Consider the following 21,310-nt stretch of genomic DNA (forward strand, 5'->3'; position numbering starts at 1 on the left):
TTAAGGAGCATGACCCTTCTCTCTGTGATCAAAATGAAAAGCATATGCCCCTTGATGCCGCAAAGTGTTGTGGCCATTCCAATGAGTTGTTCCTCAAGCCTTGGGAAGCTGTTCCCTGACACAGTTTGATATTAAAAGGTTACGTGATGATTAATTGTATCCACTGACACAGCAGAAATATTCCTCAAAGTTATGTTTCTTTGATATGACAGATTTTTTTCTTCTAAAGTTTAAAATCTAAATCAGTTAGAGGCAAAATCCAATTATTGTGAAGTGCTTTGTCTCCCACTCTTTCTCTGTGGTCCTTCTGTTTCACTCTTGTTTCATGTTAGGCTGGGTGAAACAATTCTAAATTAAATCCCTGATAGTTTTGTACTTTGTGAATAAGAGGACCTCTATCTCTTTCTAATTTGTGTGTGAGTTTTGTCCTGTTTCTCCACTAAGTGATTATTGCTTGCTAAGATGCATTAAAACTTTAACAGGACATTTCCTTTTCCAACCTAAATGATTCTATGATATGATTTTTTTGTAAAGAAGCATGCAAAGAATGGAAGAATACAGCTCCAGTATCAGTCACTGTATACTCAATGGCTCACATTTTAAAAGCAAAGCTGTTACCACGCAGAATTTTTTTAAAAACCAAGAAAAGAATAACAGAAAACAGAAATTTGTGGGTTGGTAATTCATGATTTTATCATATTTTTAGGCATGGTCACATTTCAATTTCTCCTTGTCAAATCCTATTCCCACAAAGCACTTAAACACACAATTTAAGTTGAGGAGCAATGCCATCTAATACCATTGGGTTTTATTCACTTATTTAAAAACAACCTAAAGAGCTTTGCTGGACAGAGATCTTACATTTCAGTTTCAGTTTCCGGTACTTCGGAAGTAGATTCACTATGTCCAGCTTTGATTTTCTGATTTTCTTTTTCTTTACAGGTAACCCGATAGCTAAAGAGAAATCAAGCCAGTCTCAAGGCTGATAACATTAAATACAACACACAGGAATTTCATTCCTCCAGGCAATCCTTGAAGTGAAATTTTATACTGCTGGGGTGTATCCTTCAGAATCAATTGTTTCAATGAGAACCTGGCTTGTAATCAGCAACAGCCTTGAGATCTAAACTACTGGAAAGTTATTTTGAACTTCTGTGTCACAAATATTTCAACTGATTGAACTGTGTACACTTGTAAAATTGCACTTGCTGAAGGAATTTGCAGCTGTAATCACGAGCTGATATTCTAAAGGTGCAGAAAAGCAGCAAACTTTTGGGTTCTCCGTTGCAGATCAGTGGCTTTTCATCTTGATGAAGTCAACCTCTGAAATGTATTGGATCTTTCACTTTAAAATGATCCCTGGTCCACTCTTCAGATTGCTGGTGGGACTGCACACTGCTTTAATTAAATTTCTGTTGCAGAAATTGTCCTCTGGCATGGCGCAGTTTTAGACATTTTTATTTGTGTTCTAATCTTGCAGCTCTCAAAGGTACATATTTCAACATCTTGAAGTTGCTTTGTTATAGGAATGGAATTATATATCCATTGTTAATAATTATTGTTGACAAGTAATAGTTATCTGAATACATCAGTCATATTAGAATGTACAGTCAAGTTAACATGTTTTTCCCTAAGGCTAACCAACTACTGCAGCTTAACAGTTAAAGAAAGTAGTGGTCAAAACTCAATTACCACTTTCATTATAAGGCATTTTATATCTTTAAGATATACATTTCCATTTAGTTTGAAGGAAATGGGTGTTCCCAAAATGTACTTTACTTTCCTAACCTTTAATTCATTTAAATTAATGGTAAGCAGTCAATTACAGCATTTCATCCCTTTTTTTATAAAGGTAGGCAGGGATGTAAATGAGTTTTGCAATTATGATATTGGATGGTAATCATTCAGAATTTTTGTCTTTTTATTAAAAAATAAAATCTCTTGCTTGAACCTAAGTACTGATGGATGCTTATGTAGATGTCTGCTCAGTCTGTTTGCTATAAAGGAAAAAAGTCCTAATGCTCTCCCAGATTTACCTAGTTCATGGGTATTTTGCTTGCTTACAGTCGTCCAATTCAGATCTGACCCTTGCCAGAATTTCATTTTCTTTGTTTTGTATTGTTTTGTTAGAAATTCTTGAACTTTGCAATGTGCTGTTACATGAAAGAAATCCTCAATATTTAAAGGCCTTAAACGTCTTTGAGCTTTTTTCTAAGTTATTACAGAATGTATAATTTTATACTTCATTTAATATATATTGTACCATCTGTAACGTTGATACAAAAGAAATTTGGCAATTTCTTTTAGTGACACTGCCTAAACATACTGACTAGAGGGGGTTCTGACTGTATGCTTTGGTGAGTTGAAATGAAAGCCACACACACTTAATGGTAGTCAAAAATATATAGAGGTAAGCTTATTTAAGTCCTGTGTGGTTACCAGACACAGCAAACCAAAAAAAAAAAAAAAAAAAAAATAGAAGGAAATTATTTTAACTTTACAAGCCATTGATGTGGCTAGTTTAGTTATATATTATGCTCCATGATGGATGAACACCTTGGAGTGCTCTGCCTGTAGCCCCTGCTGTTCACTGTAGCCCCTGCTGTTCCAAAACCATTTCATTACCTCTGCTCTACAATTGCACAGGAGAGCTTAAATAAAATAAATGACTGTTGGGAATAAAATTGAGAAGTATATTCTATCATTCTGTGGGGAAATAATAAAAAAATGTTGACAGAAAAAGATCTTATTTTCTGATTAAAATTTAATTAGAATAAACTGTTTGTAGCAGAAACTAGGTATCTTGGTATTTTAGGATGGATTAGTATTATATGGATTTGTGCTAACAGGTTCAGAAGGGAAGGTAGCATCTTAAAGAGGTTGTCTGGGACAGTGCAAAGTATAAATGTGCTGTTTTGTAAAATCTGAATATGGCCTCTATTTGGTTGAAAATCTATATCATGCTTCTCAATACTTGTTTTCTTTGTTTCCTTGTTCTTAAACAGCTCTGAAAATACTGTATTATATACAAGTGTAACACATGCATACCAATAAATGAAAATAAATGGATTTTCAAATATACTGAATAGATTATCTGCACTAGATAAATGTTGTGACTATTCATAGCAAGTGAATAAAATTGTAATATAAAATAGAGTTCCCTGTATGGATGTGCATTTTGGAGATCTATTCTGTTTACTCATGGAACAAAATAATTTTTTAGTGAATAAGAATCTCAAAGGTTATATTAACTTTATATTTCTTCAGTAGAGCTGAGAATACCTCCTACCACTTTGAAATGTCCTTTTTGAAAGGAACTGATACCTATGGCAAATTCTGGTGGGTGTACTGTTGTTTTCAGGTCAGACTGAGTAAAATTTTTTTCTTCCCAAAATGTGAATCCTGAAAACTTATAATTTAGATGTTTTAAGTAGCAACAAGACGTGATAGACAATCCTGAAAAAGTAACGTTTCAGGTTAATTTGTGGAACTGTTTAAAAGAAAAATGAAAAAGCGCCCTTTTATCAGATGTGCTTGTGCAGCTTGAAGCAAGATGGGAAGCAAGCAGGTTTGGTGCTCCTTTGAAAACGGAGTACAGGTGACTGGATCAGCTATGTGCATTCATGTTGTAGGCATGTGAATTGCTTCAATTAATCATTTGTTCCTTATATACTACTTTCTAGATTATTTCATCTGATTACAAAAGTGATCAGGCATTATGATTAGAGTTACCCTTCGAATTGAATAATCATCAAGAACTCTGAACTGCAGAATATACATTTCAGTTTTGCAGTTCCAAGTGGCAGTGCATTGAGAGGGAAAGAAAAATCACAGCTTTGTTCATACCTTTCACAGTTAAATGTATTGGATCAGTTCAACAAAGCACAAAAGGAAATTCTGATAAGAATCTTAATGAAAAAATATTCTATATCAGATCAATTAAATCTAAAATAGAGCTTAAAAAACATTCAAGTCTAGATCTTGCTTGTATCTGGTTTATTGGTCATAATGAACCTTTAAAACAGCACTGCTGCAGATACCACTGTTGCTACCTATAAATACAACTATTGTGCTATATATATTAAATTTTTGTATTTATCCTGTGTCTTTTAAGTCTTGTCTCCTTCAGCTCTGCCTAAAAATGTTACTGGTGTAGCATTTCAGTAACTTCACCAAACTAATGCAGCTCTGTTTTGTGCAGAATCTATATGCTTTAAGAGTGCATCAGATACATTTATTTTGAAACTAAAAAATCTGATATAAAGCATTTTATTGTGTTAGATTTCATAAAAATATATGCAGTGGTTTTTTGCTCATTATAATTGTACAGCTGGCTTTTATAATTTCTAGGTAATGCATGGAAGTCTGTAACAACAAAACAGAAATATGTGATTGGCATCCTTTTCTGTTGATTCACTGTCTCCTCCTTCATGCCTCAAATTTTACACATCTGTTGTTCACAAGGATATTGGCAAAGAAAAGGAGCACAATTTTGATTTGCAAGAGAAGTGTTGCCTTAATTTCTAGTTTCTTTTTGCCAAACCTGTGACACCTGAAGGATCTGATGCAATAAATGATTTCTCATGGATTCAGTGGTCTTAAATTGATAATAAGAATTTCCTAATCACTTTGTCTTTATAACACAGTTTGTATCCTGATAAACTTTTCTGTTTATTCTTTCACAGAATGAGCAAATATTTCCAGATTACATCTTTGATCTTGTTTCTGTAGGAGCTTATGTAACTTTTGGACACTACTTTACAGACAGTCATTGCAAATATTTTAGTAAAAATATGGCTGGTATTTTTGTATCTTCTGTATTCATCTATACTACAGAAGAGGTTGTATATGAAAAGGTTGAACTTCCCACAACTTTGTTTTGACAGATGAGATTACAATTGAGATGAGACTACAAGTGTTTTCAATGTCTCTTTATCCAAAACTAGCTTAAGACTGGTAGGAGGGCCACTGATGGTGACACTGGAAACTCTTGTATAAGGGAGTGACAGTTCTTTATCAGACTGCTGTGAATAGGATGCCAGGAGAGTCAAACCACTGTAGTATGGTTTCATAACCAGAGATGTAGGTTCGGGGGAAGTGGATCCAGCATATGACCACAGGGGTACAGTCAGCATCCTGAACCTGAGGCTGTGGGGGTGACAGGAGGACCTTAGACCAGTTCTCTGGGGTGGAGGAAAGGTCTGTCTCGTGTCTCTGGGATTTGCTCCAAAGCCAGATTACAGAAATGGCAAGGCACCTTGTTGATTTCAGTATGGTTTGGATAAGGCCTTCAGATGCAGATGAATGTTCAGTATTTTGTTCAGAAAATTCTGAATGAGCAAATTAATTAAAGTTCACATGTTCAAGTTAATGGTTAAAGAAATTAGTCTCTATTTTCACTATTTCCTTGCAAGTATACAGGGCAACCTGTGTAGCAATTGGAAGAGAAATCCAGTCATTCCTTGATAATAGATTCTCTTGATGAAATATCACTAACCCCATCAATATTAGCCATGACTGAAAGACGTGAAATAAATCTGCCTTTCAGTTCTGAAAACCATTTTATTGCCCAACTAAATTAAATAAATAGTTTGTGTAATAGAAATATTATTGCTTATATGTAACCCTAACAGTAAAAGTTCTATATTAGCTCTTTAAATTATCTTTATATTCATAACTGAAAAATGTCAAATTTGGTTTAGATCCTCTATAACAGCAGGGACATTCTTTTTTCTGCTAAAACACAGAGGTAACCTAAGGACACTGTATTTCAGGATTTATGGCTTTCACTGCTTCAGCTGCACAGCTGGGAAAACAACACGTAAAAATACTTCTGTTACTTACATTGCTGAGACATTTTTCTTGAGTATGAGGAATATGAAGAGTTGCAAGTTTACCCCATATGAGCATAATGGTTGAATTTCTTGATCTCTTTTCTCCATACTGTCATAAGAAACATGATAGAAACTGTACTTGAATTCTCCAGCCTTATGTCTTAGTGTTTAAATCAGAACTTACAAAATGCACACTATTTCAGTCACTATGTCGCCATATAAAATAATTTTTTTTAGTCTGTTTCCTCCTTATAATTAATTACCGATACTTTGTCGTATTTGGGCACAGAGAACATAATCCTTACTATTACTGATTTAGAGTTTGTGCATATTTTTGTTTTTCTTTTTATTTTTCCTTGGTCATTTTCTCCTGTCCCACAATCCAGTTAGTTCTTACAAAACTCCAGTAGTGATGAGAAAATTTTTTAGTAAGTAGTGGCCTGGAACTGAACGCAGGAGGGAAGAGAGAAAGATGATAAGTTTCTATAATTCTATCTTAAAATAGTTTCCAGTTTAAACTATCCTTTCTAAAGAGAAGCATTTTTTCCTAAATATAAATGGACTGTGTTTCAGTATGCTCTCTGATCGTAAAGCTGATGAAATGGTCCTCTCTGTATGGCAGATTACCTCAGCAGAATTTACAAATGGAAGATGATTTTGCTAATGTCCATGGGCAGGTAGACATAATTTGGTCCCAGATGCTCTGCCTAATGTTCATGGCAAAAGTGACTCAAAAACAATGCCTCCATATGCTGTAATTCCTGGAATTCTTTCTCAGGCATATTCCCTTGTCATCCCTCATATGTAGAACTCATTAGATTCCTAGTGGGAGAACATATGGAGAAGAGAGATGATGGAAAACATTATAAAACAGATTGTGTATTTAAATTTATATTATAAAAGACCTCTGTGCACAGGCAAACTTAGCAGAGAAAGTTCAAACTCTTTCTTTCCACTTCATAAGGAAATTGACATTTATGGAGCTGTTGTCTCAGTGCATTCAAATCCACTTCTAGATGGTGGGTTAAAACCTGGCTTTAGGGATAATAGTGGCAATTTTGCTGCTAATTTGAGGACAACTCTGTATTTTCTACATTTTTCCAAATATTTGGTTAAACTATAACTAAGATCTTTTCACTAATAGGAATGACCAGAAGTTCCACCCATACAAGTCTGTTGGCAGGATCAGGCCTTTGGCTATGGGTTGATTTCAGTGTCAACATAATCTCTTTGATGAATACCATGTTTCTGTTTCACGAAAGAATTGTTAATGTTTATTTCATCCAGCTCAGCTGACTAATGGAAGGGGATCATATCCAGTGCAGAGCTGTTTTAATGAATACTGAGTATTATTAATTAGTTATTTATCCTCTATAATAGCTAAATACAGCAAAAAACAAGCTAATCGTACATTAATTCAAAGTATTATACACCAATGTTTGTATGCTTTTTTAGTTACACTTAGGACTCTTTCCTGTTTTATGGTATTTTTTTTTCTATTATTTTTCACTCAAGACTGACCATGAAACTGGCTTAAACAAGGAGCATTTGGGGTACTATAAAGTGTCCCTGTAGTAGATGTGGGCACTAGCAGAAGCTATGCCTTAGACAGGTGGGAGGTGGATAGACTGATGTCTATGACCTTAGTGCAGTGGCTGGTAAAATATGGCCTATCACCTAGAGAAAGTGTAGAAAGTGTTTCTAGATAAACACTTCTGCAGGCATCACTGTTGCCCAGCTCCAAAAGGGTGTCTCTTACTACATGGAGCTGAATCAAATGTTATACATAAATCAATAGAGAATGACATAGAGAAACTGTGTGGGCATCTATTACAGTGTGGCTCTACAGGCCTTAAAATTGTCTGATATGTCCACAGGATGTCCATCTAGGTCACTGCCTTTTATAAAAAAGACAGAACATAGCCGTTTAGGTAGTATCTGTAGTAGAGTTGTGTATGTATTCCCTGGCCAATATGGATTCCTAAAGCCAAGATTTGGTGTCAAGTTGTGAGAGAGGGCCTCCAGAAGTTCAGATCCAACCCTCCTCCTTTGCTGCTGGAAATGGACTGTGTTATTATACTGTTCTTCTAAGCCAGAGTAACACAGTATACTGCTGGCAAGCTGCACCACTTGTCCTGCACCTTTCAGAGCAGAATATTTACTCCGACAAGCCTCGGCAGGAAGCAGAATGTTCATTATCACACGTATTTTGTCTTAATACTGACAACATTGATTGTTCTCTAGATTTGTGGGTTTTTTCCTGACAGCTACAGAAAAAATGTTTATTATTACGTGAAAATGTAGAAGTTTTTATTTTGCACCAGTCTGAACAATACACTTAAAAGATGTATTTTGCAGCTTCTTATATGTTTATCCTATTACAATTTATTCATTTGTGCTATATATATATTAGTCTCTCTGTCAGCTGCTGGTGGCACCTTTTAAAATAGTGTAGTCCATTAGTGATTTTTTTAATCACTGGAGGAAAATGGTCAATGGGTGGTAAGTCTTTCATCAGCATGTTGTGTTTTTTTCATTCTGTCAGTACGTGCATGAGAAACTAGATGATGAAGTAGTAAAAGAGCCTTGAAGATGTACTGATTTAATTAATCTCAGGCAAATAGACCTTGATTAGTGAAGAAAGTTATAGCTCCTATATGTAAGATTGTATTCCATCATTCAGAATATCCAGCCCTCTGCTTTGATTCAAATTTGATTATACAGAAATTTGGGCAGTAATAGTATCGATATAAAAGATTAATAGTGACTTGAAAGATGGATCCTTAAGTATTGATGTATGTGATCAAGTACCCAGCACGTTTCAAATCAAGGGCTTTACTTAATGCTCCCAATGGATAAGGAAAGTAGCAAGTATTTTCTACATTTTTATGTCCTTGGAAGGAAATAGAGACATACCAGAAGACTTGCAGCTGAAGTGCTCACTGTACTTCAGTTAATGATGTGTTTACTGCTCAAGTCCATGCCGCTTAGATCTTACCTCACCTTTTGTTGAAGCATGTAACATAAGGACCTTAAACTGATCGATTTCTGCAATTAGCAGATCTGAAAGGACACACAAAAGCAAGTTCAAGGCTGTTTATGCCTGAGTTAACTCCACTGTCTTTAGTGGCGTTATTCTCCAGGTAAATCTAGTTTTAACATCCTATATAAATAGTTCAGAAATTTAATCTGCAGTTAATTTGAAGACTTACATTAAAGGGCACATGAAACTTCAAGGGCTTGGGTAAGAATAAAATAAAGATGACAGAAAATTTAGGTTTCTTTCACTGTTTCACCAGATATCATATTGGTATATAATTGTGGGAATTATGGTCCTGGTCCCACTTCCAACAGAGAAATTTGTGAAATTCAGTCCTGCCCTGCTCTTATTCCTGCCATAAAATGCATACCAAAGGTGGTTTATGAATGTCATTTGGCACAAAACTTTGCCTCTCAAAACCTCAGTGTAAGGTCTCTGTTTCGTGTTTGTGCGCCTTAAATCCTGAAAATAGAGCTTTCTGGGTACTCTGCTGATGACTAAAGCTTCTTATGGACTTCTGATGAGGCTTACGTTGCATACTGACTACCTGTGCCAGCTGTTCCAAAAACTATCATTGGTTCAAAGTCCTGCATCTCCTCACTTTTTTGTTGATCAATATAGTAAAAAGTATGCTTTGTAAACATTGTCTTTAAATTTTATATATCTGATAATTTGCAGCAATTCCAAAATGGTATTTCTTACTTTGTTTCAAACTTGTAAATGATTCAAATATCACAAGTAGTAATAAACTCAGTCAATTCATTCACAATAAAGAACAGTGGTGCCTTAAGCTACATTTTACCAGTCAGAATATTGTCAAGGTGACCTTTCATGCTGTTTCAATTGCATAGCCTTTCCATTATTTAACTATTAGAATGATGGAAACCTTGCACTTTGCTATTTGAGTGGCATCATTTCTAGACATGGGGACCTGAAGGAATGAAACCGTTGAGAGGCTATAATTAATGTGCCACATTAAGGAGTTAAGGATAAGCAGCCAAAGAAAGACTAAACCTGGCGGAGCAAAGCAGCTGCAGTCTAGTCTTGAAAACTAAAAATCCATTTGCAATGCTTTCTAGAATCCTAATATCTGCTGCTGGTGTCAAGTCATTAACGATAAGTCATTTTTCCTGCACTGTGTCTCAACCATCCATTGTTGAAATGTACATGAAAAATGCAGCTTCTGGATTGCCATTAAAGCTCCTCTCAAATTTAAACATTAATGAGATAAATGCCATTTTATATTATTACCCTATAATGACCTTTTAAAAGGAGAAGATTAATTTCTGCTTGTTTTAAAATTTTTACATACATATTTATACAAATAGAAGTAATTAGAAAAAAAATTATAATAGTAAAAATCTGTCCATTACATGTTAAAATGTAATTGTTTCATAACTGTATGATTAGATGTATTCTGTCTACGTGAAGCTTGACTCATGTTGACAGAAAACAAAATCATTAGGAAGATGTGGCTGTTGAAAAACCTTTTGTCTTCACAATGCTATTGGAGGAGGATGAAGATCACAGACTGTGGGAGCTGTGTAAAAAGCAGAACAGAAGAAGGTTTCTTCTTCCATCAGTGGTTAGGTGATTTATACACATGACTCTCATTAACATTAATGGAAGTTATCTGCCTCGTTTTTTACGAGCCTGATGTGAAGTTAATGGCAGTCTTCCCATTGTCTCTAGTGGGCTGTGGATCAACCACTAAGTGCACAAATGGGTTTGGTTGAAATATTGGTGCTTGTGGAATGGTGCTTGCTTAGAATTTCAACATGCTTCATTCACAGTTACAACAAAAAATGCTGTGTGAATGCCTAAGTGTCTGAGCTGAGGAGTTTAATGTTGCAGAGTATGCTGATCTGTGGCAATGTGGGGCATCCATGTGGCAGACTGAAGAGATGCCTGAGCCAGCTTGCAATGAGCTGGTGTGAGCAGGAGCAATAATCTGCCCAGCAGCATGAGCTAACTCACTTTTCAGAGATTTGGAGTAGGTGTAATGGGGTTTGTGGTCCAGACTACAGGATGAGGCAGTTGCGGTGCCATGCGATGCTGTACTTCTATCAACGATACCATTGCGTGTAATCCCCCTTTTTTGAAATCCAGCCTGAGATCTGCCTCTGTGACAAGTTCTCCTCTGCTTCTGATTGTTTTTGTTGTGTTTTGTTTTGGGTTTTTAATTTTTTTTTTTTTTAACAGAGGAATCGTATTTTCATTGCAGTAAACCTTTCACTGACTTATGAATGCTTTGCAGTTTTAACAAAACTAGATTCTGCTGCTTTTTCTTCTGTGAGGAAGGGAAGGAGAACTGATATTACCAGCAGAATTTGAAGGACATCTGTTCACATCTGTCCTGCAATAGAGTTCATTTTCATCTGAGTAGCCAGTACAGTGCTGTGTTTTGTATTTAGTATGAGAATAACGTTGATAATGCACTGGTACTTTGCTTGTATATAAGTGGTTTGCAAGTCAAGGAATTTTCAGTGTCCCATGCTCTCAGTGAGGAGCTGGGAGAGGCCATGGCCAGGACAGCTGACCCTAACTGACCAAAGGGATATTCCATACCACAGAACATCAAGCTCAGTTTATAAACTGGGGGGAGTTGACTGGGAGGGGTGATCACTGGGATGAGCATTGGCAAGTGGGTGGTAAGCAACTGTATTTTGGGCCACTGGTTTCTCTTGCATTTTATTTTCCTCTTTTTTTTAAATTACTGTTATTGTAATTGTTATTATTATCATCATCACCATCATTTAAATTTGTTTCAACTATTAAACTGTTCTTATCTTAACCCACTTTTTTTCTGACTCTCATCCCCATTCCCTGGAGGAGTAAGTGAGCAGCTGCATAGTACTTAGTTGCTGGCTGGGGTTGAATCACAGCAGCATGCATGTTCCTTATTATAAGCCAATCACAACAGGGACAGATGACCAGCCTTGCTGTCAGTGAAGAACATTTCTCACCACACATAGACAAGCCAGTAAAAAATAGCTTCCCTGTTGATTGGAAACTTCTCTTGTAGTTAATCAAGTTCATGCTAAAGTACTCCCAGCTGTGCCAGGTTTCTCCTTATCACAATGTCACATTGGTTTATGCATAAAAAACTGGCCTCTGGAAGAACTTGTATGTTGAAGCTGTGCTTCTAGTAAGATTAGGAGAAGCTAGATCCTGAGGGCTTTAACACACAAAAGGTTTCTGCTCCTACTCTGCCAGACATGGCCACCGATGGTCTCAATTCCAGGTCCAGGCTGTAGCAAGGCTGGGCATGTACTTTGAAGATATAAAGGTACACACAATACAAAACAGAGCAACACAGGTGAGAGAATGGCACTGTTATCAGCACGTGCTTAAGCGCACAAAGCTTGCACGGGGTCACAAGCAACATGGACCACCCAATTATGTTCTCTTCTCTGGCTGATCAGGATTAAAACCTATGCACCAATAAAGTTTGCTGCAGCTGTAATGTGCAACCAAATGCAGTTAATTTCCGCTTTACACTGAGATTCTGCTATGGTCTTTCTGTCTGCATGACATCATGAAATGTCAGCTATTGCAGATGCATTGGATTTTCCCCAGCTCTGGGTTCCTCATAAAGTTTCAAAATATGAGCTGAGAGAAGCAGGGAACATGATATTGGCAATCCATCACATAGGGAGCAAGTGAGTACCCCAATGTGGAATTTACTAGCTACATTCACAGATTTTAGGGGATGCGCAGCTGGAGTAATTGTAGGAGGAACAGAACAAAAACTCCCTACTCGTTCAGCTCTGCAATGGCTCTACAGCAGGCATAACAGAAAAGGTAGGTGAAGGGAAGAAAATAAGAGATCAGTGCCATTCAGTTTGCCTGTAGGATGTTTTACAGTGTTATTTACAAACTGTGGTTTAGTACTTTTGCTTTAATTAACTTTAACTTTTCCTTTTCCTTTCTTTTTCTTACTTATTTTTAGATGAAGCATTGTTTGATAGTTTAAAAAAAGCACTTTCCTACCTTTTTGGCAATCACAAGTTGGACTGCACTGCTCTGGATTTTTATTATTGCATATAATTCTAAGTCTAATAAAGTTCTGCATTTTTATTAAGGATTTGTTTTCTGCTTAATTGTAAGGAAATGAGAAACCACAGCAATGCCTAAGGGTTTTATTAAAGTATCAAAAATCAGCAAGCAATATACACAAGACAATTAAATAGCGCTCTATGTCCCTGAAGTAAAAACCATAGAGGCTTGCACTTAAATTGATACTTTCTTTGACAAAGAAATCAACCCTTATACAGTCAAACCCATAAAATTTATCAGATGCAATATACTAAGTGCAGATTAGCAGTCCTTTTACCGCAGCAATAAAAAAAATTAAACACACAATTCTTTAAAAACCTGATATCAATACAGCAGGTTTTAAGTTATTTCCATTAAAATATATGCATGTACAATCAATGATTGCATCATGTGTGCCATAGATATCAGCATTCAGAGAGTGCCAGAGTTTTCTTGCCTGCCTTCATGCTGGGACTGTACTGCTTCTAGGATTCATTGTAGGGGCTGTGAATGTGCTGTGGAGTACACTGAATTATGTGAAGCCCACTCCGCAAGAAAAATTGCTATCCTCGCTGATGCAGGTGCTTCTTTGGTGCCTAAGAACAGGTGCAGGCCCTATGAAAGGTGTTTGGATATGATTAACATTGGAGCTTACAGAAAGCTCTTCCAATGTATCCTGCTTTAGACAGCAGAGACACAGAACTGATGAGTGTAGTTAACCAACAAAAATCCCTATCACACTAACAGGAGTCCTTCCCCGGTGTGCATCATGTAACTACTTTTCGTACAGTTCCATAAATTGTTGGCAAATCTGGGATGGTTCTGAAGGCATTCCTGCACAAGATTCTTGTGAGAATCAGTAGGGATATTTCAATGCAGGTACTCAGTGCTATGGATTTTTTTAGACAAATTTATAAGGAGGAGATAGAAGTATTTTGCTTACTGTCTGTGTGTTGGATGTAGTTCCAGTAAACCTTTCCTGGGCCAGAGAAAATCCTACCATAGAGCTAATAATCAATACAAATTGCAGTTTGGCTCTGAATCAGGAAGTGGTTTCCATTTCATGGGGATTTTTTCCCCCAGCGGATCTTACAAATCTGTTCAGTCTTTCACTCATTTCTATTGGATGAATGTTTGTATTTCAAAGTCATCATCATTAAACATGTTGTGTTGGCAGCTTTATCAAAAAGGATAAGGGTAGAATGATCACAAAGTATTTGATCCTCACTTTCAAGATGACCCTTTATTGTATGTAGTGTAATCTGTGTATACTATTTTTCAAGCACTAAATTTCACTTCGCTCCTCAGCGAATTGGGAGACCTTTTTAGATTCCAGAACTGTCAATAATCAGCTGTATAACTAAAAGCATGAAGGCAGAATTGCTTAAAATTCTCAGCAAACAAATGGGTAATTTTTATGGTTATATCACCCCTACAATCTATCCTTCACAGAACCATAAGAAATGAGACTCAAAGTGGGTTCATTTGCCCCTGCAATGTTTAATCTCCTCAATCTACAAGATGAAATCAACCAGTGTAATCTAATATATGCTAGAAATGGAAAATAGTAGTGAAAGGTATTACCAATTATCACATCTGAGCAAAAATCAAAATATGTGCCATTATTTGATCCAATTTTATTAAATACAACTTTTATATTAGCTAAAGATTAGCTTCCAGAAAGATGAGAAGTTATTTGATTTGACAGGATTTGAGACACATGCAGCACATTCTGATTGGACGTTAACATATAAAGTCCAGAAACCAGTGCAGAAAATGGACTCATGATCATCATCCACCTGTATTTCGTGTTCAGTGTGTGCGTACTCTAATATTTTTAGATCTCTATTCTGTATTTGTTTTTGAAAACCAAATTGTAGTAATATATGATATGTAGTAATATATAATATGCTCAGAAGAAGGGAAATAAGAATGAGTCATTGGTATAAAAACATGAGTGTTTATGCCATAATAACGTTCCATACCATAATGTGAAAATTCTTTACCACTATAACCATCTTGCTGAGATGGCAACTAAGATTATAAGGAAGAATTTATACAAATCTTTATGTGACTTTTCAAGTAAGGTAGTATATTTAGCTTTTCTTGGTCCATGCGTATCCACCATACAGTAAAAAATGTTTCATAGTTCTTAATTGCCATGGGCATAACTTAAATGGAAAGAACAACCTTGTTCTCAGGACAAATCTCCCACGCCCATAAAACCCTGCTTAGCTCTATTTTACTTTTAACATATTTACTCTTCAATAGTTTCCTGCTCTCACAGAGCAAGCATGACATTTGAACATCCCACCAGTTGCTGCATAGTGAGAGTTTCCCCCAGTGTTATGAATGACCATTTTAAAGGGAATCAATTGCTTGCCTGAACAGAAATCACAGTCTTGTTCACAGTTAAGCTTTCTTGTTGTTCATGTCAACACTTTTAACACCCTATTTATGGAAGGGACATCTTTTCTTTTCAGTAATTGTTCTGATTTCTCCCAATTCTTGCATTATTATGTATCTTTTGCATTCTCTTCCATATTTACAGAAAATTTTAAGGTAGGGGTGAAGGAACTTGGAATGAAAATATGAACCACTCACAGGCAGTTAACCAAATTAAACAGGGACAGTGGGAAGAGAGCTTAAACTACATCTGAGCTTTATTCAGGTGCAATGTGATGTTTATAACTTTTAATTTTTATGTTCTATTGCTGGAAGCACACCTCCAGTTTGTATTTATCAGCTGACTTTATGCACAGTTTCAGAACCATTATTGTGAACTTTCCTTTCTATCCATTACATGAAATAGGGTGCCATGAGAGGTGACAATTCTGCCTTCACATCTTTCTGCCAATGTAAAGCTCCTTGGCAGAGGCATAATTCTCATCAGTTATCAATTATACCCTTCATGCAGCTTGAACAGGGGAAAGTGGGTTTTGCTGACAGAAAAGTCCATCTTAGAAAGTCACAATGAATTTTAAAAAATAATGTAAACATCATCTCTACACCAACTCTGTTATGGCAGCCTAGAAAAACCAAGTACATCAAGAGTCTGCTTAGAGACAATTGTCAAGAAACGAGCTATTGGTACAAGTCCAAGGTCTGTTGTCTCATTCCTGCCAGCTAAAGAAGCTGACAGCTCCTCTGAGGGGGTGACTCCTCCCTGAAACTCACTCTCTTCTTGTGTCATAGTTTGATGATATTTCTACTGACAGATGTCACAAAATGACATTCTGAGATGATTTGGGTTCAGGCTCAATGGAATGTTTGGTTTGAACTCAAAAGTTCTTGAGGTAAAACCGCCCCAAACTTCTATGCCATGCATTTATCTACAGTTGAAATTGATAGCCTGCAGAAAGAGACATCTGCAGATATGACATGTTTAAAAACTTATCAGAACATGCTCACAGCCTTGACTGCTTTCAGATATGCAAATGAACTTTTTGATGTACAAAGTTTCTTAGGATTGCAGAATCACAGAACAATTTGGGCTGAAAGAAACTTCAGGAGGTCTCTAGTGCAACCTCTGACACAAAGCAAGGTTGTCTCTCAGATCATACCAGGTTATTCAGGGCTTCATCCAGACTAATTTTAAAAATCTCCGAGGATGGAGACTACATGACTGTTTAAATAAAGCTTTCAGTGGTGTTTTCATATGGAGTCTAATTAGGAAAAATGAGGTATCTTAATGGAGGGAAGATTAATATTGGGAAAGTGTCTGACAAAATGGAGTTGTTTTCCCTATTCTGTTGCTCAAAACGTCCATTTCTATTACTCCTTCCTTTTGTTTGTCTTCCTCTTGTGCAGACTTCTCTTCCATTACATACAAAATTCTATGAAGGGCCATGGCATGAGACGTGCATGAATTGGCAAACATCTGGCAGGCTTTCTTTGTTACGAACTGTAGGGCACCTCCCTGTTGTACAGATATTACAGTCTTTTGGTTTCTTTGCAACTAATGGTTGAAAATTTTTATTTTACCTAAAGTTGTTTTGCCAGTCCCAATCCAGTATGTGGTGGTTGAGTGACACTCCCAAACACTAGTTTGAGCTTCTGCCCACTGTGTGTTTTGGCAACCTTTTATTAGATATTTTTTAGATATGAGGAAGAATATCTTTGCTATGAGGGTGGCAAGATATTGGGAATAGATTTCCCAGAGAAATTTTCCATCCCTGGAAGTGTTCAAGGTCTTGTTGGGATGGGCTTTGAACAACCTGGTCTAGTGGAACACATCTCTGCCCATGGCAGCAGAGTTGGAATTAGGTGACCTTTCAGGTCCTTTTCAACCCCAAACATTCTTTTCTATGATTCTATAACTGTTCTCACTGAGATACGTTTTTCAGAACCAAACCAAGTCCCTAAATATTAATCTGTTTTCTTATGGTTTTATTGAAGAACCCTCTCCCACAATTTCAGAATTTGCCTCAATTTTCTGCAGATTTCCCTCCTTACAATCCTGAATGGACTTCTCTCCCGCCTAGTTAACTACCTCCTTCCCATCTCTGAATGTAATTTCCAGTCACTGACTGCCTTGTCCTAGCTAAACTGCCTAGTTAAATATGGTCTACACACCCAAAAGGAACACAGAAGGTAAACACAGCAAGGTTGGCTGCAGGGAACCATGGGAGGCATGAATCTCTCCCTCTCTCTCTTTCTGTCTGAGATGGAGAGATACATGTACATTTTTGCTGTTGGTACTCCACTCTGCTCAGTCAGAGCGGGGAGCGGGACGAGGCTGCTGTGCTGCATGTGTTTGTGTGAGTGTTGTGCATGTTATCTGAACGGCCAGTTGCATACATTTCATAGTATGTACAATGCATACATGTGCTCTGTATATGCCAGCTAAGAACCCACACTCTGCCCTGTTACTGGCTGAACCCAGGTTTTGCTCATGGAGCATCCTCAGAGCCCCTGAGCTGCTGATTCTGGCCTGATTTCTCCTGACATTCTGCCTTTTACTCTGGGCTTGACTTGGGAGCTGATAACTGCATTTTCCAAGAACTTTCTCGTTCCTTCACTGTGATGATGTGTTTAAAATTCTTTAAAATGTGGGTCTTTCTCCACTGGTAACTATGAATAGAACAAGCACTGATATAAGAAAAGAAACAGTCTGATTTAGGAGCATTTATAATCTCTGCCTTCTCTGCCACCACTCCTGCTGCCTCCATTAGAAGCAATTACCTTACTGCTTTTCTCTCTCTATTTATCTATCTATCCATCTATCTGTGAATCCTTAGCAATTAATTAAGATCTTGTGCTGTCATGTCAGGTTGCAGCCCAAAGTAGAAAAAAAAATAGTAGAAGAGATAAATTCACTGCTAAAACTCCTAAGAAACATTCTAGTTCTTATTCATGAGTTTTAGAGGGTCATCACTCTGTCCTAGTCAGAGGTTAGGAGAGAATATTTAAAAAGAAAAATTAAAAAACTATAAATAATACTTGTCTGCAATAGAAATATGCTGTGAAATGTAGAAATGCTGTCTCCAGCAATGGAAAACCAAAATGGAAGAGGAAATACAGGCTCACCCTGAAGTGTCTGAAAACACACTATTATCTGACTGAACAGTCAGCTTTGCATGTTATCTGTATCTGGTGGTGTTTGGTCTGAAAATTTTCCAACATTTATTTGATTCTTACATGAAAAAGAAATTGACGGTTCCTTTTGACATTCTCTGCACTCAAACAAAGTTTCAATGCTTCTTGTAGTTCATGGCATACAGGGTGATATGATGGATATCATTCCTCCAGCTTCATCTTCCAGTGTAAACAAGGGTGTATAATTTCCAGCTGAAATTCTCTAATTACTGAGCCAGCTGATGTTATTTCCATCTACCTGAAGTCTTGTAAGAAACTTCACACAAGTGCCACAAAAGACCTAAGTTTCTTTTGTGAGAATGCATCACTTACGATAGTCTGGGAGTGAGGTAGCATTTAAAAAGCAGAAATCAGCTGAGAAGTATGATTTCAACTGATATGATTTTGGAGCTGATTTAGAATAACTTCCTGATAACAGACTGTATTCTTATCTGTATCTTGCATATTTTAAGGATTGTGCATGTTATCAAGTATCTGGTCCTAAAAGTGGCAGATCAATTTATGCTCATAAATGTATCAGTGAATAAGTCATGCACTGAACTAAATCCCGTCAGTAATGTCTAGTTGCGCTTTTTCAAAGGCAGATTAATTTGCATACTACAGTCACAGAATTATTAAGAAAAGCTGTAAGAAATCAGGATTTAGGTGGAGAAGTAGGCTGTTTCAGTTTTAATTCACACAGCTATTAGTTTGCTGGTAATATGAAAGAATTTAGTCTAGTTTTTTTTTTAACCAACTGTCAAGGAAAAGACCTACTCAGGATGAGTCAGCTGAGCCATGAAGATTGTGACAGACCAAGGAGTAGCAATGACAGATTGGATCTTGCCTTCCTTTTTGATTTTTTCAACCTAAAAGTACTCTCTTCTTTTATTTACTTATATTTTTCTGAAAGTGTGCTGCTGAAAACTGGACTCCAGTGCCTGCCGCTCTAGTGCCTTGGACAGCAGGATGGTTGCCTTCTGTTTCTTATATGCTCTTAATAATAATACCCTGAATAATATAACCTTTCTTTGCAAGGCCAGCACACTGTTGACTTGTATCCAGTTTTACAGCCTTTATATACCTCAGATCCTTTTTTGCAGTGTAGCTATCTAGTCACTTGTTTGCCTTGTTATGTGCATGCATTTGAGTTTCCTGCAGTACTTCATAGATGTTGTTATTGAATTTTGCTGTACTGATCTGAGCCCATTTCGCCACTTTATCAAAATTGTTTTGAATTCTAAACGTACACTCCAAAGTGCTTGAAGCCCCTCCCAGCTCAATTATCTACAAATATTTTAAGGAGCTTTTCCACTATTCGTATTGTCCATGAGAACACTGACTAGAATTATGTGTTATGCAGCCTTACCTTGTTCCCACCAAATATGATCTTACAGTGTGATGCAACCTAGTGATAATTATGTTAAAACTGGCTCTTTACCTGCTAGGCACCTGTGTTCAGCCAGAACCAAAATACCAGACACGGCTTTTTCTCCTGAGAGTGACTGTGCCAAAAACATTTCCCAGTTTCATCGGAGTTCGGCCTGCGCTTCTACTCTGTTTACTGAGGGAGAGGCAGCCAGTAAAGACAAACAGGTTGGTCATTGAAAAGGTTTTGTCTCAAGAAATGGATAGCGGATGCTTAAAGCTACTTCATTGCTTTTAGGAGCTTATAAATTGATTATTTAATCATTTACTTCAGTATCATTCTGCTAAGATAAAGTTATGTTTACTAATCTCTAATTCCCCAGGTGTTTATTTTTCCTTTTCTTAAAGTTAAGATCACTAATTGTCCTTCTCCATCCCTTTCAGATTTAATTTATTCTCCATGAAGTCTAGAAGATAATCACTAACAATTCAAAGATTGATTTGCTCTACAATAAATTTTCTCAAGCCTTGTGACTTGAATATATATAACTTCCCTTAATACCTAAATATTCTCTGATTTATTTTTATTCTAGTCTGGCCTATGTTCACATCCCTTTGTTGTTAACAGCAATCTTATGAATCATCTGATCACTATTAACCTTTTCGTGAAAAAGGAAGTGAAAAACCCTGGGATATCTCTGCCTCTGATATGTTATCTGTTAATATCTCACTTTCCCCATAAGGCTCAAGACATTTTACTTCATTTTGCCATGCCCTCTAAAGCTTTTATATATTGTCTCTATCTCCCTTTTTTTAAAATTTTTTTTGGGCTACCATTTGCAAACTTATTACCCATTGCTGGCTTTTACACATTTGCACTTACCACTCCTTGTTTTGTCCATTTGTACTTCTGTACTACTTTCTCAATCATCCTAACCGATTTCCTCCTGTTTATACTTTTGGACAATCCTTATTTGATTCTGAAATTCTCAGAAAGCTCCATGCGAGCTCAAGTTAGTCTTACCACATTTCCTATTTGGAATTGTTTTACTTTGATATTGTTTGTTTTTGCACTGGTTACAGTACCAAAATAATTTTCCCCACTATTCCCTTGCTCAGGATTTTACCAAATACTGATTTTATTTTTCTGTTTTTGTTTTAGGCTCATCAACAGTAATTTCCTACTCTTATTCTTGTTCATGAGAAATCCTGAATTCTAAAGAAATGAAAGCTAAAGTTCCTGTTGCAGGACCTATGGTTTTTAAAAAGCTGGGGTATCTTTTTTCTATGTTCCTGCTGCGGCATCATGCTGCCGAACAGGACTAATCTGCCATGGTATTTTGTGATACCAAATATAAGAGAGAAAGAGAATATTTTACAATGTGATAGTCCGCTGAAAAGTACTAATTTTCCATTATAAAGAATGCAAGGGAAAGGAGCTAATAATAAAAAT

General features: G+C 36.6%; 1 protein-coding gene across 7 annotated transcripts in view; it reads left to right on the top strand.

Annotated features, from left to right (window-relative positions):
• The window catches only part of TAFA2 (TAFA chemokine like family member 2), a 186,183-nt gene extending 181,595 nt beyond the window's left edge, over positions 1–4,588 (top strand). For all 7 annotated transcript variants that reach the window (XR_004239724.1, XR_004239725.1, XR_004239723.1 and 4 more), the window contains one exon: positions 943–4,588. Coding sequence is in view for 1 of the 7 variants with exons in the window: in XM_032106804.1 (XP_031962695.1) it covers positions 943–954 (12 nt within the window). In the remaining 6 variants the exon portion in view is untranslated. The remainder of the gene's footprint in view (positions 1–942) is intronic.
• The last annotated feature ends 16,722 nt before the right edge of the window (positions 4,589–21,310 follow it).

Source organism: Corvus moneduloides, chromosome 4 (assembly GCF_009650955.1).
Source record: "Corvus moneduloides isolate bCorMon1 chromosome 4, bCorMon1.pri, whole genome shotgun sequence".
Classification (NCBI taxonomy): Eukaryota; Metazoa; Chordata; class Aves; order Passeriformes; family Corvidae; genus Corvus; species Corvus moneduloides.